Here is an 18,687-nt window from a genome sequence, read left to right as displayed (position 1 = left end):
CACGCGCACACAACTCAGGCGCAGACACACGCGCACACAACTCAGGCGCAGACACACGCGCACACAACTCAGGCGCAGACACACGCGCACACAACTCAGGCGCAGACACACGCGCACACAACTCAGGCGCAGACACACGCGCACACAACTCAGGCGCAGACACACGCGCAACACTGGCGTAGACGCGTGCGCACCACTCAGGCCCAGACACACATACACACACACACACACACACACACACACAGACGGTTTCACACAACCTTTGTCACTCGCCAAGTGGGAACTGACACTGAGTGCAGGCAGACTAGACAACAACACCGTGTGTATCCCGTCTGCCGATATACAGAGACGCATTGCGGTGGGAGCTGATCGGCATTGATTGGGACGGCTGGGGCGGGGGGGGGTTTGGCTGAAGGGCTGTGAGGTGGGGGGGGGTTACCCAGCCTGGACGCAGCGTCGCAAGGCCACCATCTCCAGTCTGAGCTGTAGGTGATCCCAGCTCCCACTGGGGGGGCGGGGGGGCCCCTGCTCCTCCCGGTTGCTGGAGACAAACACATCGGGAGGATCCCAGTTTCCGACCCCCCCAATCCAGTGTGTGCTCCGCACCGATCGCAGCTCGTACCCGGGAGCCTGGAGGCCCAGCTCCTGACTCCTGCTGCACAGGGTGGAGTCGTGTGGAGCGGCAGCTCAGGTCACACACGCTGCTCAACAACTGGCAGGTCCTCCACTGGCTGGGGTGGGGGGCAGTGTCAGCTGCGGACCCACCCCCCGGGGCACCGGCGGGGTGGGGGGATAACGCTGGCCGAAGCTGGACTCGGGTGGCCAGGGTCCTGGCGATGGCTCCCCCTGTCGGTCAGCCACCACATTACAGCAGGGTGACCATGTGCAGCCCTCTGGGTTCTCGTGTCAGGAGCGAGCGAAGAGGCTGGAACCAGTTCGCTCGGGAAGGGGAGACTGAGGGGGGGGGGTGACCTGTGAGGGGTTCTGTTGTGTCTGTGGGAAACACTCCCACTCACAGGCGAGGCCGGGACTCGGTGGGGGGCTATTGATCTGCGACAGTCAGTGACACATCCCATGGGGAATTCTGGAGAAACGTCTTGACCCAGGGAGCAGGGAGAATGTGGAACTCACTCCCGCAGGGAGGGGTGGAGGGGAACAGGACAGGGGCATTTTTAGGGGGAAGCTGGATAAACGCAGTGGGGGGGAGGAAGGGGTGAGATGACGAGGGGGGGCTGTCGCGCAGCGTCAACACCAGCACAGAGCGGATGGGCCGAATGGCCTGTTTCCGCGTCCTCCTGGGATTGGAAAGCGTGTCGACGGTTCCCTCCTTCGGGAGGGCCCTTCCCCTTCCGGGCGCCCGCAGCCACTCCCCCACCCCCCACCCCCGCGAAACGCCAGCCTACCTTGTGCGGGCTCCGGCCATCTTTCTCGGAAGAGGAGTCTCGCTCCTTTGGCAGCGCGCTGAGCGACTTGGTCCGCCGCTTCTCGGGGGGAAGGCAGACAGCGTCCACTCCCGTGCTGGACAGAAAGCTGTGGGCAAAGAGAGTCCTGTTCAAACCCCGGCTTCGGGTGGAAATGCCCCCCCACGAGAGTCAGGGTAGGGGGTGACCATCACATTCTGCCCCCCCCCAAGTGAAGCATCTTCAACCACAACAGGCCCCGCCCCGCACCGACCACCCCCCTCGCGTTACAGCCCCGCGCCCCCCTTCCCGTTACAGCCCCGCCCCCCCCTCCCGTTACAGCCCCGCCCCCCCCTCCCGTTACAGCCCCGCCCCCCTCCCCGTTACAGCCCCGCCCCCCTCCCCGTTACAGCCCCGCCCCCCTCCCCGTTACAGCCCCGCCCCCCTCCCCGTTACAGCCCCGCCCCCCTCCCCGTTACAGCCCCGCCCCCCTCCCCGTTACAGCCCCGCCCCCCTCCCCGTTACAGCCCCGCCCCCCCTTCCCGTTACAGCCCCGCCCCCCCTCCCGTTACAGCCCCGCCCCCCCTTCCCGTTACAGCCCCGCCCCCCCCTCCCGTTACAGCCCCGCCCCCCTCCCGGTACAGCCCCGCCCCCCCCGGTACAGCCCCGCCCCCCCCCTCACGGTACAGCCCCGCCCCCCCCTCACGGTACAGCCCCGCCCCCCCCTCACGGTACAGCCCCGCCCCCCCTCACGGTACAGCCCCGCCCCCCTCACGGTACAGCCCCGCCCCCCTCACGGTACAGCCCCGCCCCCCTCACGGTACAGCCCCGCCCCCCTCACGGTACAGCCCCGCCCCCCTCACGGTACAGCCCCGCCCCCCTCACGGTACAGCCCCGCCCGCCCCTTTCTGAACGTTTAAGTCGCTCCTTAACAACAACCCCTTAGGCCCAGCTTTTGCTGACTGTTCTAATATCTCCATACGTGGTCCCGTGTCCCACGTTACAGTGATCATGCTCCTGCAAATCGCCCGGGGTTGTTCTGCGGTGTCCGAGGGGCGGACAGTGCTGAAAGTGCCCTGCATACTCACGCCTCATCGTGGTCACTCTCGGTCTCACTGTCCAGTCTCTGGTCCGGTAAGCCCTGCATTTCATCTTCATGGTGAGGAGGTTTGGCTGCCTCGCTGCTAATTTGCGGGGGGCTGTCTGGTTCCTCCTGTGTCTCCGGGTCCTGGGACATTTCCACAGGGCTGTGCATTCCCTGCGCTGACTGCAGAGGCTCTGTGGGAGCAGACAGGAAGGTTAAGTGCGCCCCTCACAACAATGAGGGAGAGGGCGAGCGACCGGGATGGGGACAGAAAGCGAGCGAGCGACTGGGAGGGAGGGAGAGCGAGCAAGCGATTGGGACAGAGAGAGGGAGCAAGAGCGGGCGAGCGACCGGTAGCGACCAGGAGGGGCAGAGAGAGAGAGAGAGAGCGCGCGTGACTGGGAAGCAGAGGGAGACCGGAAAGGAGACTGAGCCAGTGCAAGAGCAGGAAGGAGAGCAAGCCAGAGAGAGCGCGAGTGAGAGAGAGAGAGAGAGAGCACGTGTGCGACGGGGAAGGAGAGCGAGAGAGAGTCTGACCAGGAAGGAGAGCGAGAGAGAGAAAGAGAGCGTGACCGGGAAGGAGAGCGAGAGAGAGAGCGTGACCAGGAAGGAGAGCGAGAGAGAGAGAGCGTGACCGGGAAGGAGAGCGAGAGAGAGAGAGAGCACGTGACCGGGAAGGAGAGCGAGAGAGCGACCAGGAAGGAGAGCGAGAGCGAGAGAGAGAGAGAGAGAGAGAGAGCGCGACCTGGAAGGAGAGAGAGAGAGAGAGAGAGCGCGTGACTGGGAAGGAGAGCGAGTGAGAGAGTGTGACCGAGAATGAGAGAGAGAGAGAACGCGTGACTGGGAAGGAGAGCGAGAGAGAGAAAGCGACCGGGAAGGAGAGAGAGAGAAAGCGACCGGGAAGAAGAGTGAAAGAGAGCGCGACCGGGAGGGAGAGCGAGAGAGAGAGCGACTGGAAAGGAGAGAGAGAGAGAGAGAGAGAGAGAGTGTGCGCGACTGGGAAGGAGAGCGAGAGAGTGAGAGCGCGACCAGGAAGGAGAGCGAGAGAGAGCGCGACCGGGAAGGAGAGAGAGAGAGAGCGTGACCGGGAAGGAGAGAGAGTGCGCGCGACTGGGAAGGGGAGCGAGAGAGAGAGCGGGCGACCGGGAAGGAGAGCGAGAGAGAGAGAGAGAGCACGGGACCAGGAAGGAGAGCGCGACTGGAAAGGAGAGTGAGAGCGAGAGAGGGAGCGCGACCGGGAAGGAGTGAGACAGAGAGAGGGCGACCAGGAAGGAGAGCGAGAGAGAGCGCGACCGGAAAGGAGAGCGAGAGAGAGCGCGACCGGGAAGGAGAGAGAGCGAGAGAGAGAGCGGGCGACCGGGAAGGAGAGCGAGAGAGAGAGAGCACGGGACCAGGAAGGAGAGCGCGACTGGAAAGGAGAGTGAGAGCGAGAGAGGGAGCGCGACCGGGAAGGAGTGAGACAGAGAGAGGGCGACCAGGAAGGAGAGCGAGAGAGAGCGCGACCGGGAGGGAGAGCGAGAGAGAGTGTGACTGGAAAGGAGAGAGAGAGAGAGAGAGAGAGAGAGAGTGTGCGCGACCGGGAAGGAGAGCGAGAGAGAGAGAGAGCACGTGACCGGGAAGGAGAGCGAGAGCGAGAGAGAGAGAGCGAGAGAACGCGACCCGGAAGGAGAGCGAGAGAGAGAGAGAGAGAACACGACCCGGAAGGAGAGCGAGAGAGAGAGAGAACGCGACCGGGAAGGAGAGCGAGAGAGAGAGCGCGCGCGACCAGGAAGGAGAGCGAGAGAGAGCGCGACTGGGAAGGAGAGCGAGAGAGAGAGAGAGGGCGACAGGGAAGGAGAGCGAGAGCGAGAGAGAGGGCGACAGGGAAGGAGAGCGAGAGAGAGAGAGCGCGCGACCGGGAAGGAGAGCGAGAGAGAGAGAGAGGGCGACAGGGAAGGAGAGCGAGAGAGAGAGAGAGCGCGACTGGGAAGGAGAGCAAGAGAGAGAGCGACTGGAAAGGAGAGAGAGAGAGAGAGAGAGAGCGAGCGCGCGACCGGGAAGGAGAGCAAGAGGGAGTGTGACCGGGAAGGAGAGCGAGAGAGAGAGAGAGAGCGCGATAGGGAAGGAGAGAGAGCGAGAGAGAGAGAGCGCGAGCGGGCAGCGGAGCGAGAGAGCGCGCGAGTGGGCAGCGGAGCGAGAGAGAGCGCGAGCGGGCAGCGGAGCGAGAGAGCGCGCGAGCGGGCAGCGGAGCGAGAGAGCGCGAGCGGGCAGCGGAGCGAGAGAGCGCGAGCGGGCAGCGGAGCGAGAGAGAGCGCATGACTGGGAAGGGGAGGGAGGGGGTGTGCGTTGGGGAGGGCGGCCGAGGGCGAGGGAGGGCGGCCGAGGGCGAGGGAGGCCGGCCGAGGGCGAGGGGTGGAGAGAGAGAGGAACGGAGTGAGAGGAACAGGGAGAGGGGCTGATGGACCCCGAGACAATGTGGGCCGGCGCGAGGCAGGGAGGGCCAATCCACTGTCAGTCACACCCACCTTTAACCTGATTGGATGATCCAGTGTGACAGGTGGGCTGCTCAGCCTCGGTTGGTTGGACGGAAGAGTCAGGCTGGCTGGGAGCGAGGAAAGGGACCAGCGAATGCCAGGGAAAGACGGGCACGGAGCGTGGCTCCACATTGGTCCAGACTGTGGAGAGAAAACGAGGGGTCAGTGCCAAGGCCGGAACCGTGGGGGACCAGAGAGACCGATCAGAACGCCAGAGAAACCTTCCCGAAGATCCAGACTATACCCGGGGGCAATACAGCCCGCAGGGCGAGAGCACAACCTCTCCAATAACCGCAGGGCAGCAAACAACAGCACAGCAATGTTACTCACACAGCCTCCAGCAACCAAAACTACGCCAGACGGCCTGTCTATCCCACTGATGTACGTGGGCCCTACCCAGCCCCAAAACTGGTTGCTAACGCGACGCTCACTCCGTCTTCATTCTCGGAGTCTGGATAATGGTAAATCACTGCGAATTCATCATCATCGTCCAGCCTCAGCGAGGGCCACGTCTGCATGAGAGCTGCGGGTGAAGCAGAAACCGGGCCACAATTCACCAACCGTCTGCAATCTCAGTCACAGACAATAGAGACAACTGGGCAGGACAGGGAAAAAGTCACTGCTCCAAGAACAGTTCCTCTCCAACGATCGGCTTCAAACAAATTCAGGAACATCCCTGCCCTGGAAGTGTTTGATGGGGACAGACCTGTCCCCGCCTGTACTGTACCCCAGTGTTATACAGTGACAGACCTGTCCCCGCCAGTACTGTACCCCAGTGTTATACAGTGACAGACCTGTCCCCGCCAGTACTGTACCCCAGTGTTATACAGTGACAGACCTGTCCCCACCAGTACTGTACCCCAGTGTTATACAGTGACAGACCTGTCTCCACCAGTACTGTATCCCAGTGATATACAGTGACAGACCCGTCCTCACCAGTACTGTACCCCAGTGTTATACAGAGACAGACCCGTCCCCACCAGGACTGTACCCCAGTGTTATACAGTGACAGACCTGTCTCCACCAGTACTGTACCCCAGTGTAATACATTGACAGACCTGACCCCACCAGTACAGTACCCCAGTGAAATACAGTGATAGACCCGTCCCCACCAGTACTGTACCCTAGTGTTATACAGTCACAGACCTGTCCCCACCAGAAATGTACCCCAGTGTTATACAGTGACAGACCTGTCCCCACCAGTACTGTACCCCAGTGTTATACAGTGACAGACCCATCCCCACCAGTACTGTACCTCAGTGTTATACAGTGACAGACCCGTCCCCACCAGTACTGTACCCCAGTGTTATACAGAGACAGACCTGCCCCCACCAGTACTGTACCCCAGTGTTACACAGTGACAGACCTGTCCCCACCAGTAATGTACCCCAGTGTTATACAGTGACGGACCTGTCCCCACCAGTACTGTACCCCAGTGTTATACAGTGACAGACCCGTCCCCACCAGTACTGTACCCCAGTGTTATACAGTGACAGACCTGTCCCCACCAGTACTGAATCCCAGTGTTATACAGTGACAGACCCGTCCCCACCAGTACTGTACCCCAGTGTTATACAGTGACAGACCTGTACCTACCAGGACTGTACCCCAGTGTTATACAGAGACAGTCCTGTCGCCGCCAGTACTGCACCCGTGTTATACAGAGACAGACCTGTCCCCACCAGTACTGTACCCCAGTGTTATACAGTGACAGACCCGTCCCCACCAGTACTGTACCCGTGTTATACAGTGACAGACCTGTCTCCACCAGTACTGTATCCCAGTGTTATACAGTGAGAGACCCGTCCCCACCAGTACTGTACCCCAATGTTATACAGTGACAGACCCTTCCCCACCAGTACTGTACCCCAGTGTTATACAGTAACGGACCAATCCGCACCAGTACTGTATCCCAGTGTTATACAGTGACAGACCCATCCCCAACAGTACTGTACCCCAGTGTTATACAGTAACAGACCCGTCCCCACCAGTACTGTACCCCAGTGTTATACAGTGACAGACCTATCCCCACCAGTACTGTACCCCAGTGTTATACAGTAACAAACCTATCCGCACTAGTACTGTATCCCAGTGTTATACAGCGACAGACCTGTCCCCACCAGTACTGTACCCCAGTGTTATACAGTGACAGACCGGTCTCCACCAGTACTGTATCCCAGTGTTATACAGTGACAGACCCGTCCCCACCAGTACTGTACCCCAGTGTTATACAGTGACAGACCCGTCCCCACCAGGACTGTATCCCAGGGTAATACAGTGACAGACCCGTCCCCACCAGTACTGTATCCCAGTGTAATACAGTGACAGACCCGTCCTCACCAGTACTGTACCCCAGTGTTATACAGTGACAGACCCGTCCCCAATACTGTATCCCAGCGTTATACAGTGACAGACCCGTCCCCACCAGTACTGTACCCAGCATTGTACAGTGACAGACCTGTCTCCACCAGTACAGTACCCCAGTGAAATACAGTGACAGACCCATCCACACCAGTACTGTACCCCAGGGTTATACAGTGACAGACCCGTCCCCACCAGTACTGTACCCCAGTGTTATACAGTGACAGACCTGTCCCCACCAGTACTGTATCCCAGTGTTATACAGTGACAGACCCGTCCCCACCAGTAATGTACCTCAGTGTTATACAGTGACAGACCCGTCCCCACCAGTACTGTACCCCAGTGTTATACAGTGACAGACCTGTCCCCACCAGTACTGTATCCCAGTGTTATACAGTGACAGACCCGTCCCCACCAGTACTGTACCCCAGTGTTATACAGTAACAGACCTGTCCCCACCAGTACTGTACCCCAGTGTTATACAGTGACAGACCTGTCCCCACCAGTACTGTACCCCAGTGTTATACAGTAACAGACCTGTCCCCACCAGTACAGTACCCCAGTGTTATACAGTGAAAGACCTGTCCCCACCAGTACTGTACCGCAGTGTTATACAGAGACAGACCTGTCCAGACCAGTACTGTACCCCAGTGTTATACAGTGACAGACCCATCCCCACCAGTACGGTACCCCAGTGTTATACAGTGACAGACCCATCCCCACCAGTACGGTACCCCAGTGTTATACAGTGACAGACCCGTCCCCACCAGTACTGTATCCCAGTGTTATATAGTGACAGATCAGTCCCCACCAGTACTGTACCCCAGTGTTATACAGTGACAGACCTGTCCCCACCAGTACTGTACCCCAGTGTTACACAGTGACAGACCTGTCCCCACCAGTACTGTACCCCAGTGTTATACAGTGACAGACCTGTCCCCACCAGTACTGTACCCCAGTGTTATACAGTGACAGACCTGTCCCCACCAGTACTGTACCCCAGTGTTATACAGTGACAGACCCGTCCCCACCAGTACTGTACCCCAGTGTTATACAGTGACAGACCCGTCCCCACCAGTACTGTATCCCAGTGTTAGTGACAGACCTGTCCCCACCAGTACTGCACCCCAGGGTTAGTGGTAGACCTGTCCCCACCAGTACTGTACCCCAGTGTTATACAGTGACAGACCCGTCCCCACCAGCACTGTATCCCAGTGTTACAGTGACAGACCTGTCCCCACCAGTACTGTACCCCAGTGGTACACAGTGACAGACCAGTCCCCACCAGAACTGTATCCCAGTGTTATACAGTGACAGACCTGTCCTCACCAGTACTGTATCCCAGTGTTTTACAGTGACAGACCTCTCCCCACCAGGACTGTATCCCAGTGTTATACAGTGACAGACCAATCCATATCATTACTGTACCCCAGTGTTATACAGTTACAGACCCATCCATATCATTACTGTACCCCAGTGTTATAGTGACAGACCCATCCCCACCAGTACTGTATCCCAGTGTTATACAGTGACAGACCTCTACACACCAGTACTGTATCCCAGTGTTATACAGTGACAGACCTCTACACACCAGTACTGCATCCCAGTGTTGTACAGTGACAGACCAGTCCCCACCAGTACTGTATCCCAGTGTTATACAGTGACAGACCTGTCCTCACCAGTACTGTATCCCAGTGTTATAGAGTGACAGACCTGTCCCCACCAGTACTGTACCCCAGTGTTATACAGTGACAGACCTGTCCTCACCAGTACTATACCCCAGTGTTATACAGTGACAGACCCATCCCCACCAGTACTGTACCCCAGTGTTATACAGTGACCGACCCGTCCCCACCAGTACTATACCCCAGTGTTATACAGTGACAGATCTGTCTCCACCAGCACTGTGCCCCAGTGTTATAGTGACAGACCCGTCCCCACCAGTACTGTATCCCAGTGTTATACAGTGACAGACCCGTCCCCACCAGTACTGTATCCCAGTGTTAGTGACAGACCTGTCCCCACCAGTACTGCACCCCAGGGTTAGTGGTAGACCTGTCCCCACCAGTACTGTACCCCAGTGTTATACAGTGACAGAGCCGTCCCCACAAGTACTGTATCCCAGTGTTATAGTGACAGACCTGTCCCCACCAGTACTGTACCCCAGTGTTATACAGTGACAGAGCCGTCCCCTCAAGTACTGTATCCGAGTGTTATAGTGACAGACCTGTCCCCACCAGTACTGTACACCAGTGTTATACAGTGACAGACCAGTCCCCACCAGAACTGTATCCCAGTGTTATACAGTGACAGACTTGTCCTCACCAGTACTGTCCCCCAGTGTTATACAGTGACAGACCTCTCCCCACCAGGACAGTATTCCAGTGTTATACAGTGACAGACCCATCCATATCATTACTGTACCCCAGTGTTATACAGTTACAGACCCATCCATATCTTTACTGTACCCCAGTGTTATACAGTGACAGACCCATCCCCACCAGTACTGTACCTCAGTGTTATACAGTGACAGACCTGTCCCCACCAGTACTGTATCCCAGTGTTATACAGTGACAGACCTGTCCCCACCAGTACTGTATCCCAGTGTTACACAGTGACAGACCCATCCCCACCAGTACTCTACCCCAGCGTTATACAGTGACAGACCTGTCCCCACCAGTACTGTCCCCCAGTGTTATACAGTGACAGACCTGTCCCCACCAGTACTGTCCCCCAGTGTTATACAGTGACAGACCTGTCCCCACCAGTACTGTACAGCAGTGTTAGTGACAGACCAGTACACAGAAGTACTATATCCCAGTCTTATACAGTAACAGACCTGTCCCCACCAGTACTGCACCCCAGGGTTAGTGACAGACCTGTCCCCACTAGTACTTTATCACAGTGCTATACAGGGACAGACCAGTCCCTAGCAGTACGGTACCCCCGTGTTATACAGTGACAGAACTGTCCCCACCAGTACTGTATCCCAGTGTTATACAGTGACAGACCTGATCCCACCAGTAGTGTACCCCAGTGTTAAACAGTGACAGACCTGTGCCCATCAGTACTGTATCCCAGTGTTATACAGTGACAGACCTGTCCCCACCAGTACTGTATCCCAGTGTTATACAGTGACAGAACTGTCCCCACCAGTACTGTATCCCAGTGTTATACAGTGACAGACCTGATCCCACCAGTACTGTACCCCAGTGTTATACAGTGACAGATCAGTCTCCACCAGTACTGTACCCCAGTGTTATACAGTGACAGACCTGTCCCCACCAGTACTGTATCCCAGTGTTATACAGTGACAGACCCGTCCCCACCAGTACTGTACCCCAGTGTTATACAGTGACAGTCCTGTCCCCACCAGTACTGTATCCCAGTGTTATACAGTGACAGACCTGTCCCCACCAGTACTGTCCCCCAGTGTTATACAGTGACAGACCTGTCCCCACCAGTACTGTACAGCAGTGTTAGTGACAGACCAGTACACAGAAGTACTATATCCCAGTCTTATACAGTAACAGACCTGTCCCCATCAGTACTGCACCCCAGGGTTAGTGACAGACCTGTCCCCACTAGTACTTTATCAGAGTGCTATACAGGGACAGACCAGTCCCCACCAGTACTGTACCCCAGTGTTATACAGTGACAGAACTGTCCCCACCAGTACTGTATCCCAGTGTTATACAGTGACAGACCTGTCCCCACCAGTACTGTACCCCAGTGTTATACAGCAACAGACCTGTCCCCACCAGTACTGTACCCCAGTGTTAGTGACAGACCTGTCCCCCACCAGTACTGTACCCCAGTGTTATACAGTGACAGGCCTGTCCCCCACCAGTACTGTATCCCAGTGTTATACAGTGACAGACCTGTCCGCACCAGTACTGTACCCCAGTGTTATACAGTGACAGACCTGTCCCCACCAGTATTGTACCCCAGTGTTATACAGTGACAGACCTGTCCGCACCAGTACTGTACCCCAGTGTTATACAGTGACAGACCTGTCCCCACCAGTACTGTACCCCAGTGTTATACAGTGACAGACCTGTCCCCGCCAGTACTGTACCCCAGTGTTATACAGTGACAGACCTGTCCCCAGCAGTACTGTATCCCAGTGTTATACAGTGACAGACCTGTCCCCACCAGTACTGTACCAGAGTTTAATACAGTGACAGACCTGTCCCCACCAGTACTGTACCCCAGTGTTATACAGTGACAGACCCGTCCCCACAAGTACTGTATCCCAGTGTTTTACAGTGACAGACCCGTCCCCACCAATACTGTATCCCAGTGTTATACAGTGACAGACCTGTCCACACCAGTACTGTATCCCAGTGTTATAGAGTGAAAAACCTGTCTCCACCAGTACTGTACTCCAATGTTATACAGTGACACACCCGTCCCCACCAGTACTGTATCCCAGTGTTAAACAGTGACAGACCTGTCCCCACCAGTATTGTACCCCAGTGTTATACAGTGACAGATCTGTCGCCACCAGTACTGTATCCCAGTGTTTTACAGTCACAGACCCGTCCCCACCAGTACTGTACCCCAGTGTTAGTGACAGACCTGTCCCCCACCAGTACTGTACCCCAGTGATATACAGTGACAGACCCGTCCCCACCAGTACTGTACCCCAGTGATATACAGTGACAGACCCGTCCCCACCAGTACTGTACCCCAGTGTTATACAGTGACAGGCCTGTCCCCCACCAGTACTGTATCCCAGTGTTATACAGTGACAGACCTGTCCCCACCAGTACTGTACCCCAGTGTTATACAGTGACAGACCTGTCCGCACCAGTACTGTACCCCAGTGTTATACAGTGACAGACCTGTCCCCACCAGTACTGTACCCCAGTGTTATACAGTGACAGACCTGTCCCCACCAGTACTGTACCCGTGTTATACAGTGACAGACCTGTCCCCACCAGTATTGTACCCCAGTGTTATACAGTGACAGACCTGTCCGCACCAGTACTGTACCCCAGTGTTATACAGTGACAGACCTGTCCCCACCAGTACTGTACCCCAGTGTTATACAGTGACAGACCTGTCCCCGCCAGTACTGTACCCCAGTGTTATACAGTGACAGACCTGTCCCCAGCAGTACTGTACCCCAGTGTTATACAGTGACAGACCTGTCCCCACCAGTACTGTACCAGAGTTTAATACAGTGACAGACCTGTCCCCACCAGTACTGTACCCCAGTGTTATACAGTGACAGACCCGTCCCCACCAGTACTGTATCCCAGTGTTTTACAATGACAGACCCGTCCCCACCAATACTGTATCCCAGTGTTATACAGTGACAGACCTGTCCACACCAGTACTGTATCCCAGTGTTATACAGTGACAGACCTGTCACCACCAGTACTGTATCCCAGTGTTATACAGTGACAAACCTGTCCCCAACAGTACTGTACCCCAGTGTTATACAGCAACAGACCCGTCCCCACCAGTACTGTACCCCAGTGTTATACAGCAACAGACCCGTCCCCACCAGTACTGTACCCCAGTGTTATACAGCAACAGACCTGTCCCCACCAGTACTGTATCCCAGTGTTATACAGTGACAGACCCGTCCCCACCAGTACTGTACCCCAGTGTTATACAGCAACAGACCTGTCCCCACCAGTACTGTACCCCAGTGTTATACAGCAACAGACCCGTCCCCACCAGTACTGTACCCCAGTGTTAGTGACAGACCTGTCCCCCACCAGTACTGTACCCCAGTGTTATACAGTGACAGGCCTGTCCCCCACCAGTACTGTATCCCAGTGTTATACAGTGACAGACCTGTCCGCACCAGTACTGTACCCCAGTGTTATACAGTGACAGACCTGTCCCCACCAGTATTGTACCCCAGTGTTATACAGTGACAGAGCTGTCCGCACCAGTACTGTACCCCAGTGTTATACAGTGACAGACCTGTCCCCACCAGTACTGTACCCCAGTGTTATACAGTGACAGACCTGTCCCCGCCAGTACTGTATCCCAGTGTTATACAGTGACAGACCTGTCCCCAGCAGTACTGTATCCCAGTGTTATACAGTGACAGACCTGTCCCCACCAGTACTGTACCAGAGTTTAATACAGTGACAGACCTGTCCCCACCAGTACTGTACCCCAGTGTTATACAGTGACAGACCTGTCCCCACCAGTACTGTACCCCAGTGTTATACAGTGACAGACCTGTCCCCACCAGTCCTGTACCCCAGTGTTATACAGTGACAGACCTGTCCCCACCAGTACTGTACCCCAGTGTTATACAGTGACAGACCCGTCCCCACCAGTACTGTATCCCAGTGTTATACAGTGACAGACCCGTCCCCACCAATACTGTATCCCAGTGTTATACAGTGACAGACCCGTCCCCACCAGTACTGTACCCCAGTGTTATACAGTGACAGACCCGTCCCCACCAGTACTGTACCCCAGTGTTATACAGTGACAGACCTGTCCACAGCAGTACTGTACCCCAGTGTTATACAGTGACACACCTGTCCCCACCAGTACTGTACCCCAGTGTTATACAGTGACAGACCTGTCCCCACCAGTACTGTACCCCAGTGTTATACAGTGACAGACCTGTCCCCACCAGTACTGTACTCCAGTGTTATACAGTGACAGACCTGTCTCCACCAGTACTGTACCCCAGTGTTATACAGTGACAGACCCGTCCCCAGCAGCACTGTACCCCAGTGTTATACAGTGACAGACCTGTCCCCACCAGTACTGTACCCCAGTGTTATACAGTGACAGACCCGTCCCCACCAGTACTGTATCCCAGCTTTATATAGTGACAGACCTGTCCCCACCAGTACTGTACCCCAGTGTTATACAGTGACAGACCTGTCTCCACCAGTACTGTACCCGTGTTATACAGTGAAAGACCTGTCCCCACCAGTACTGTACCCCAGTGTTATACAGTGACAGACCCGTCCCCACCAGTACTGTATCCCAGTGTTAAACAGTGACAGACCTGTCCCCACCAGTACTGTACCCCAGTGTTATACAGTGACAGATCTGTCGCCACCAGTACTGTATCCCAGTGTTATACAGTGACAGACCCGTCCCCACCAGTACTGTATCCCAGTGTTATACAGTGACAGACCTGTCTCCACCAGTACTGTACCCCAGTGTTAAACAGTGACAGACCTGTCCCCACCAGTACTGTACCCCAGTGTTAAACAGTGACAGACCTGTCCCCACCAGTACTGTACCCCAGTGTTAAACAGTGACAGACCTGTCCCCACCAGTACTGTACCCCAGTGTTATACAGTGACAGACCTGTCTCCACCAGTACTGTACCCCAGTGTTAAACAGTGACAGACCTGCCCCCACCAGTACTGCACCCCAGTGTTAAACAGTGACAGACCTGTCCCCACCAGTACTGTACCCCAGTGTTAAACAGTGACAGACCTGTCCCCACCAGTACTGTACCCCAGTGTTAAACAGTGACAGACCTGTCCCCACCAGTACTGCTCGCACAGACTCTCACACGTGCGCTCACACAGACTCTCACACACACGCTCGCACAGAGACACATGCGCTCACACTCACAACGACTCTCACACATGGTCACACAGACTCACACACACGTTTGTGCAGAGGCACATGCGCTCACTCACAACGACTCTCATACATGCTCACACAGACACACATCAAGTGATACTATCAGCTGCAGGCTCCAGATGCGACGGAAATATCTGGGGCCTGGGAACCGAGTTGCAACAACAGAGGAAGGGGAAAGGGGAGAGAGAGAGAAAGAGAGAGAGAGAGAGAGAGAGAGGCGACCTTCACAAAGGAGTAAATCTAAAAACAGTCCCGTACAATGAGAGGCCTGAGGAGAAAGATAAGCGAGAGCAGGAAGCAGGCAGCACGGCCGCCTGACAGGAGGGGCCAATGGGGAGGGAGGGAGAGAGAAACCTGAGACAGCTAGCTTTCCCTCAGTGATCCAAAACACTGCACACAGCCGAGAGAGAGAGAGGGAGAGGGATAGAGGGAGAGGGAGAGAGGGATAGAGGGAGAGGGATAGAGGGAGAGGGATAGAGGGAGAGGGATAGAGGGAGAGGGATAGAGGGAGAGGGATAGAGGGAGAGGGATAGGGATAGAGGGATAGGGATAGAGGGATAGGGATAGAGGGATAGGGATAGAGGGATAGGGATAGAGGGAGAGGGATAGAGGGAGAGGGATAGAGGGAGAGGGATAGAGGGAGAGGGATAGAGGGAGAGGGATAGAGGGAGAGGGATAGAGGGAGAGGGATAGAGGGAGAGGGATAGAGGGAGAGGGATAGAGGGAGAGGGATAGAGGGAGAGGGATAGAGGGAGAGGGATAGAGGGAGAGGGATAGAGGGAGAGGGATAGAGGGAGAGGGATAGAGGGAGAGGGATAGAGGGAGAGGGATAGAGGGAGAGGGATAGAGGGAGAGGGATAGAGGGAGAGGGATAGAGGGAGAGGGATAGAGGGAGAGGGATAGAGGGAGAGGGATAGAGGGAGAGGGATAGAGGGAGAGGGATAGAGGGAGAGGGATAGAGGGAGAGGGATAGAGGGAGAGGGATAGAGGGAGAGGGATAGAGGAGAGGGATAGAGGGAGAGGGATAGAGGGAGAGGGAAGGGAGAGGGATAGAGGGAGAGGGATAGAGGGAGAGGGATAGAGGGAGAGGGATAGAGGGAGAGGGATAGAGGGAGAGGGATAGGGATAGAGGGAGAGGGATAGAGGGAGAGGGATAGAGGGAGAGGGATAGAGGGAGAGGGATAGAGGGAGAGGGATAGAGGGAGAGGGATAGAGGGAGAGGGATAGAGGGAGAGGGATAGAGGGAGAGGGATAGAGGGAGAGGGATAGAGGGAGAGGGATAGAGGGAGAGGGATAGAGGGAGAGGGATAGAGGGAGAGGGATAGAGGGAGAGGGATAGAGGGAGAGGATAGAGGAGAGGGATAGAGGGAGAGGGATAGAGGGAGAGGGATAGAGGGAGAGGGATAGAGGGAGAGGGATAGAGGGAGAGGGATAGAGGGAGAGGGATAGAGGGAGAGGGATAGAGGGAGAGGAGTAGAGGGAGAGGGATAGAGGGAGAGGGATAGAGGGAGAGGGATAGAGGGAGAGGGATAGAGGGAGAGGGATAGAGGGAGAGGGATAGAGGGAGAGGGATAGAGGGAGAGGGATAGAGGGAGAGGGATAGAGGGAGAGGGATAGAGGGAGAGGGATAGAGGGAGAGGGATAGAGGGAGAGGGATAGAGGGAGAGGGATAGAGGGAGAGGGATAGAGGGAGAGGGATAGAGGGAGAGGGATAGAGGGAGAGGGATAGAGGGAGAGGGATAGAGGGGTGAGGGATAGAGGGAGAGGGATAGAGGGAGAGGGATAGAGGGAGAGGGATAGAGGAGAGGGATAGAGGAGAGGGATAGAGGGAGAGGGATAGAGGAGAGGGATAGAGGGAGAGGGATAGAGGGAGAGGGATAGAGGGAGAGGGATAGAGGGAGAGGGATAGAGGGAGAGGGATAGAGGGAGAGGGATAGAGGGAGAGGGATAGAGGGAGAGGGATAGAGGGAGAGGGATAGAGGGAGAGGGATAGAGGAGAGGGATTAGAGGGAGAGGGATAGAGGGAGAGGGATAGAGGGAGAGGAATAGAGGGAGAGAGGGTAGAGGGAGGGATAGAGGGAGAGGGATAGAGGAGAGGGATAGAGGGAGAGGGATAGAGGGAGAGAGGATAGAGGGAGAGGGATAGAGGGAGAGGGATAAGGGAGAGGGATAGAGGAGAGGGAAGAGGGAGAGAGGGAGAGAGTGAGTGGGTTGAGGGAGAGGGAAGAGGGAGAGGGATAGAGGGAGAGGGATAGAGAGAGGTAGAGGGAGAGGGATAGAGGGAGAGGGATAGAGGGAGAGGGGATAGAGGGAGAGGGATAGAGGGAGAGGGATAGAGGGAGAGGGATAGAGGAGAGAGGATAGAGGGAGAGGGATAGAGGGAGAGGGATAGAGGGAGAGGGATAGAGGGAGAGGGATAGAGGGAGAGGGATAGAGGGAGAGGGATAGAGGGAGAGGGATAGAGGGAGAGGATAGAGGGAGAGGGATAGAGGGAGAGGGATAGAGGGAGAGGATAGAGGGAGAGGGATAGAGGGAGAGGGATAGAGGGAGAGGGATAGAGGGAGAGGGATAGAGGGAGAGGGATAGAGGGAGAGGGATAGAGGGAGAGGGATAGAGGGAGAGGGATAGAGGGAGAGGATAGAGGGAGAGGGATAGAGGGAGAGGGGATGTGAGGGAGAGGATAGAAGGAGAAGGGTAGAGGGGAGGGATAGAGGGAGAGGGATAGAGGGAGAGGGATAGAGGGAGAGGGATAGAGGGAGAGGGATAGAGGGGAGAGGGATAGAGGGAGAGGGATAGAGGAGGAGAAGAGGGAGAGGGATAGAGGGGAGAGGGAGAGGGGAGGGATAGAGGGAGAGGGATAGAGAGAGAGGGATAGAGGGAGAGGGATAGAGGGAGAGGGATAGAGGGAGAGGGATAGAGAGAGAGGGATAGAGGGAGAGGGATAGAGAGAGAGGGATAGAGGGAGAGGGATAGAGGAGAGGGATAGAGGGAGAGGGATAGAGAGAGAGGGATAGAGGGAGAGGGATAGAGGGAGAGGGATAGAGAGGGAGGGATAGAGAGAGAGGATAGAGAGAGAGGGATAGAGAGAGAGGGATAGAGAGAGAGGGATAGAGAGAGAGGGATAGAGAGAGGGGGATAGAGAGAGAGGGATAGAGAGAGAGGGATAGAGAGAGAGGGATAGAGAGAAAGGTGGGAGAGGGTGGGAGAGAGAGGGAGGGAGAGGGAGGGGGAGAGAGAGAGAGAGGGAGAGTGAGAGCGCACAGAGAGAGAGAGGGAGACGGGAGAGGGCAAATAAGCACCAGGCAGAGAGCGCGCCGGGGAGGGGCGGGGCAAGGGCGCGCCGGGAGAGCGAGAACGCGAGTGAGGGCGAGAGAGCCAACCAGGAAGGGACAATGAGTGACCCAGGGAGGGAGAGAGCATAGTCCCTATCAAACACTCCCAGGACAGGTACAGCACAGGGTTAGATGCAGAGTAAAGCTCCCTCTACACTGTCCCCATCAAACACTCCCAGGACAGGTACAGCACAGGGGTAAAGTCCCGTCTCCACTTTCCCAGCAATCACACAGTTGCAGGTAACTGGAGAGTCGTCAGGAGCAGGAATCCTGGCTGCATTTTTATGAAACAATTTTTTTGAGTAAGTTGAGCTGACATTAGCCGTTTATGTCGGCACCCAGAACTGGGGGAGGGCATCAATGGCTGTTCAGTGAGCCATTGTGGGATCTACGCTTGATAAAGCCCC

General features: G+C 56.2%; 1 protein-coding gene across 1 annotated transcript; it reads right to left on the bottom strand.

Annotated features, from left to right (window-relative positions):
- Positions 1 to 1,403: 1,403 nt before the first annotated feature.
- Positions 1,404 to 5,515, bottom strand: LOC144678312 (protein capicua homolog; the record flags this gene model as incomplete). The annotated part of the gene is made up of 4 exons (XM_078538133.1): positions 5,407 to 5,515; positions 4,989 to 5,138; positions 2,489 to 2,678; positions 1,404 to 1,530 (listed from the first exon to the last, which is right to left on the bottom strand). Coding segments are annotated over exons 1-4 (576 nt in total), but the record flags the coding sequence as incomplete, so codon positions are not given.
- Positions 5,516 to 18,687: the final 13,172 nt, after the last annotated feature.

The sequence above is a fragment of the Cetorhinus maximus genome, unplaced genomic scaffold, assembly GCF_964194155.1.
Source record: "Cetorhinus maximus unplaced genomic scaffold, sCetMax3.hap1.1 HAP1_SCAFFOLD_4001, whole genome shotgun sequence".
Classification (NCBI taxonomy): domain Eukaryota; kingdom Metazoa; phylum Chordata; class Chondrichthyes; order Lamniformes; family Cetorhinidae; genus Cetorhinus; species Cetorhinus maximus.
This window is presented reverse-complemented; position numbering and strand designations above follow the sequence as displayed.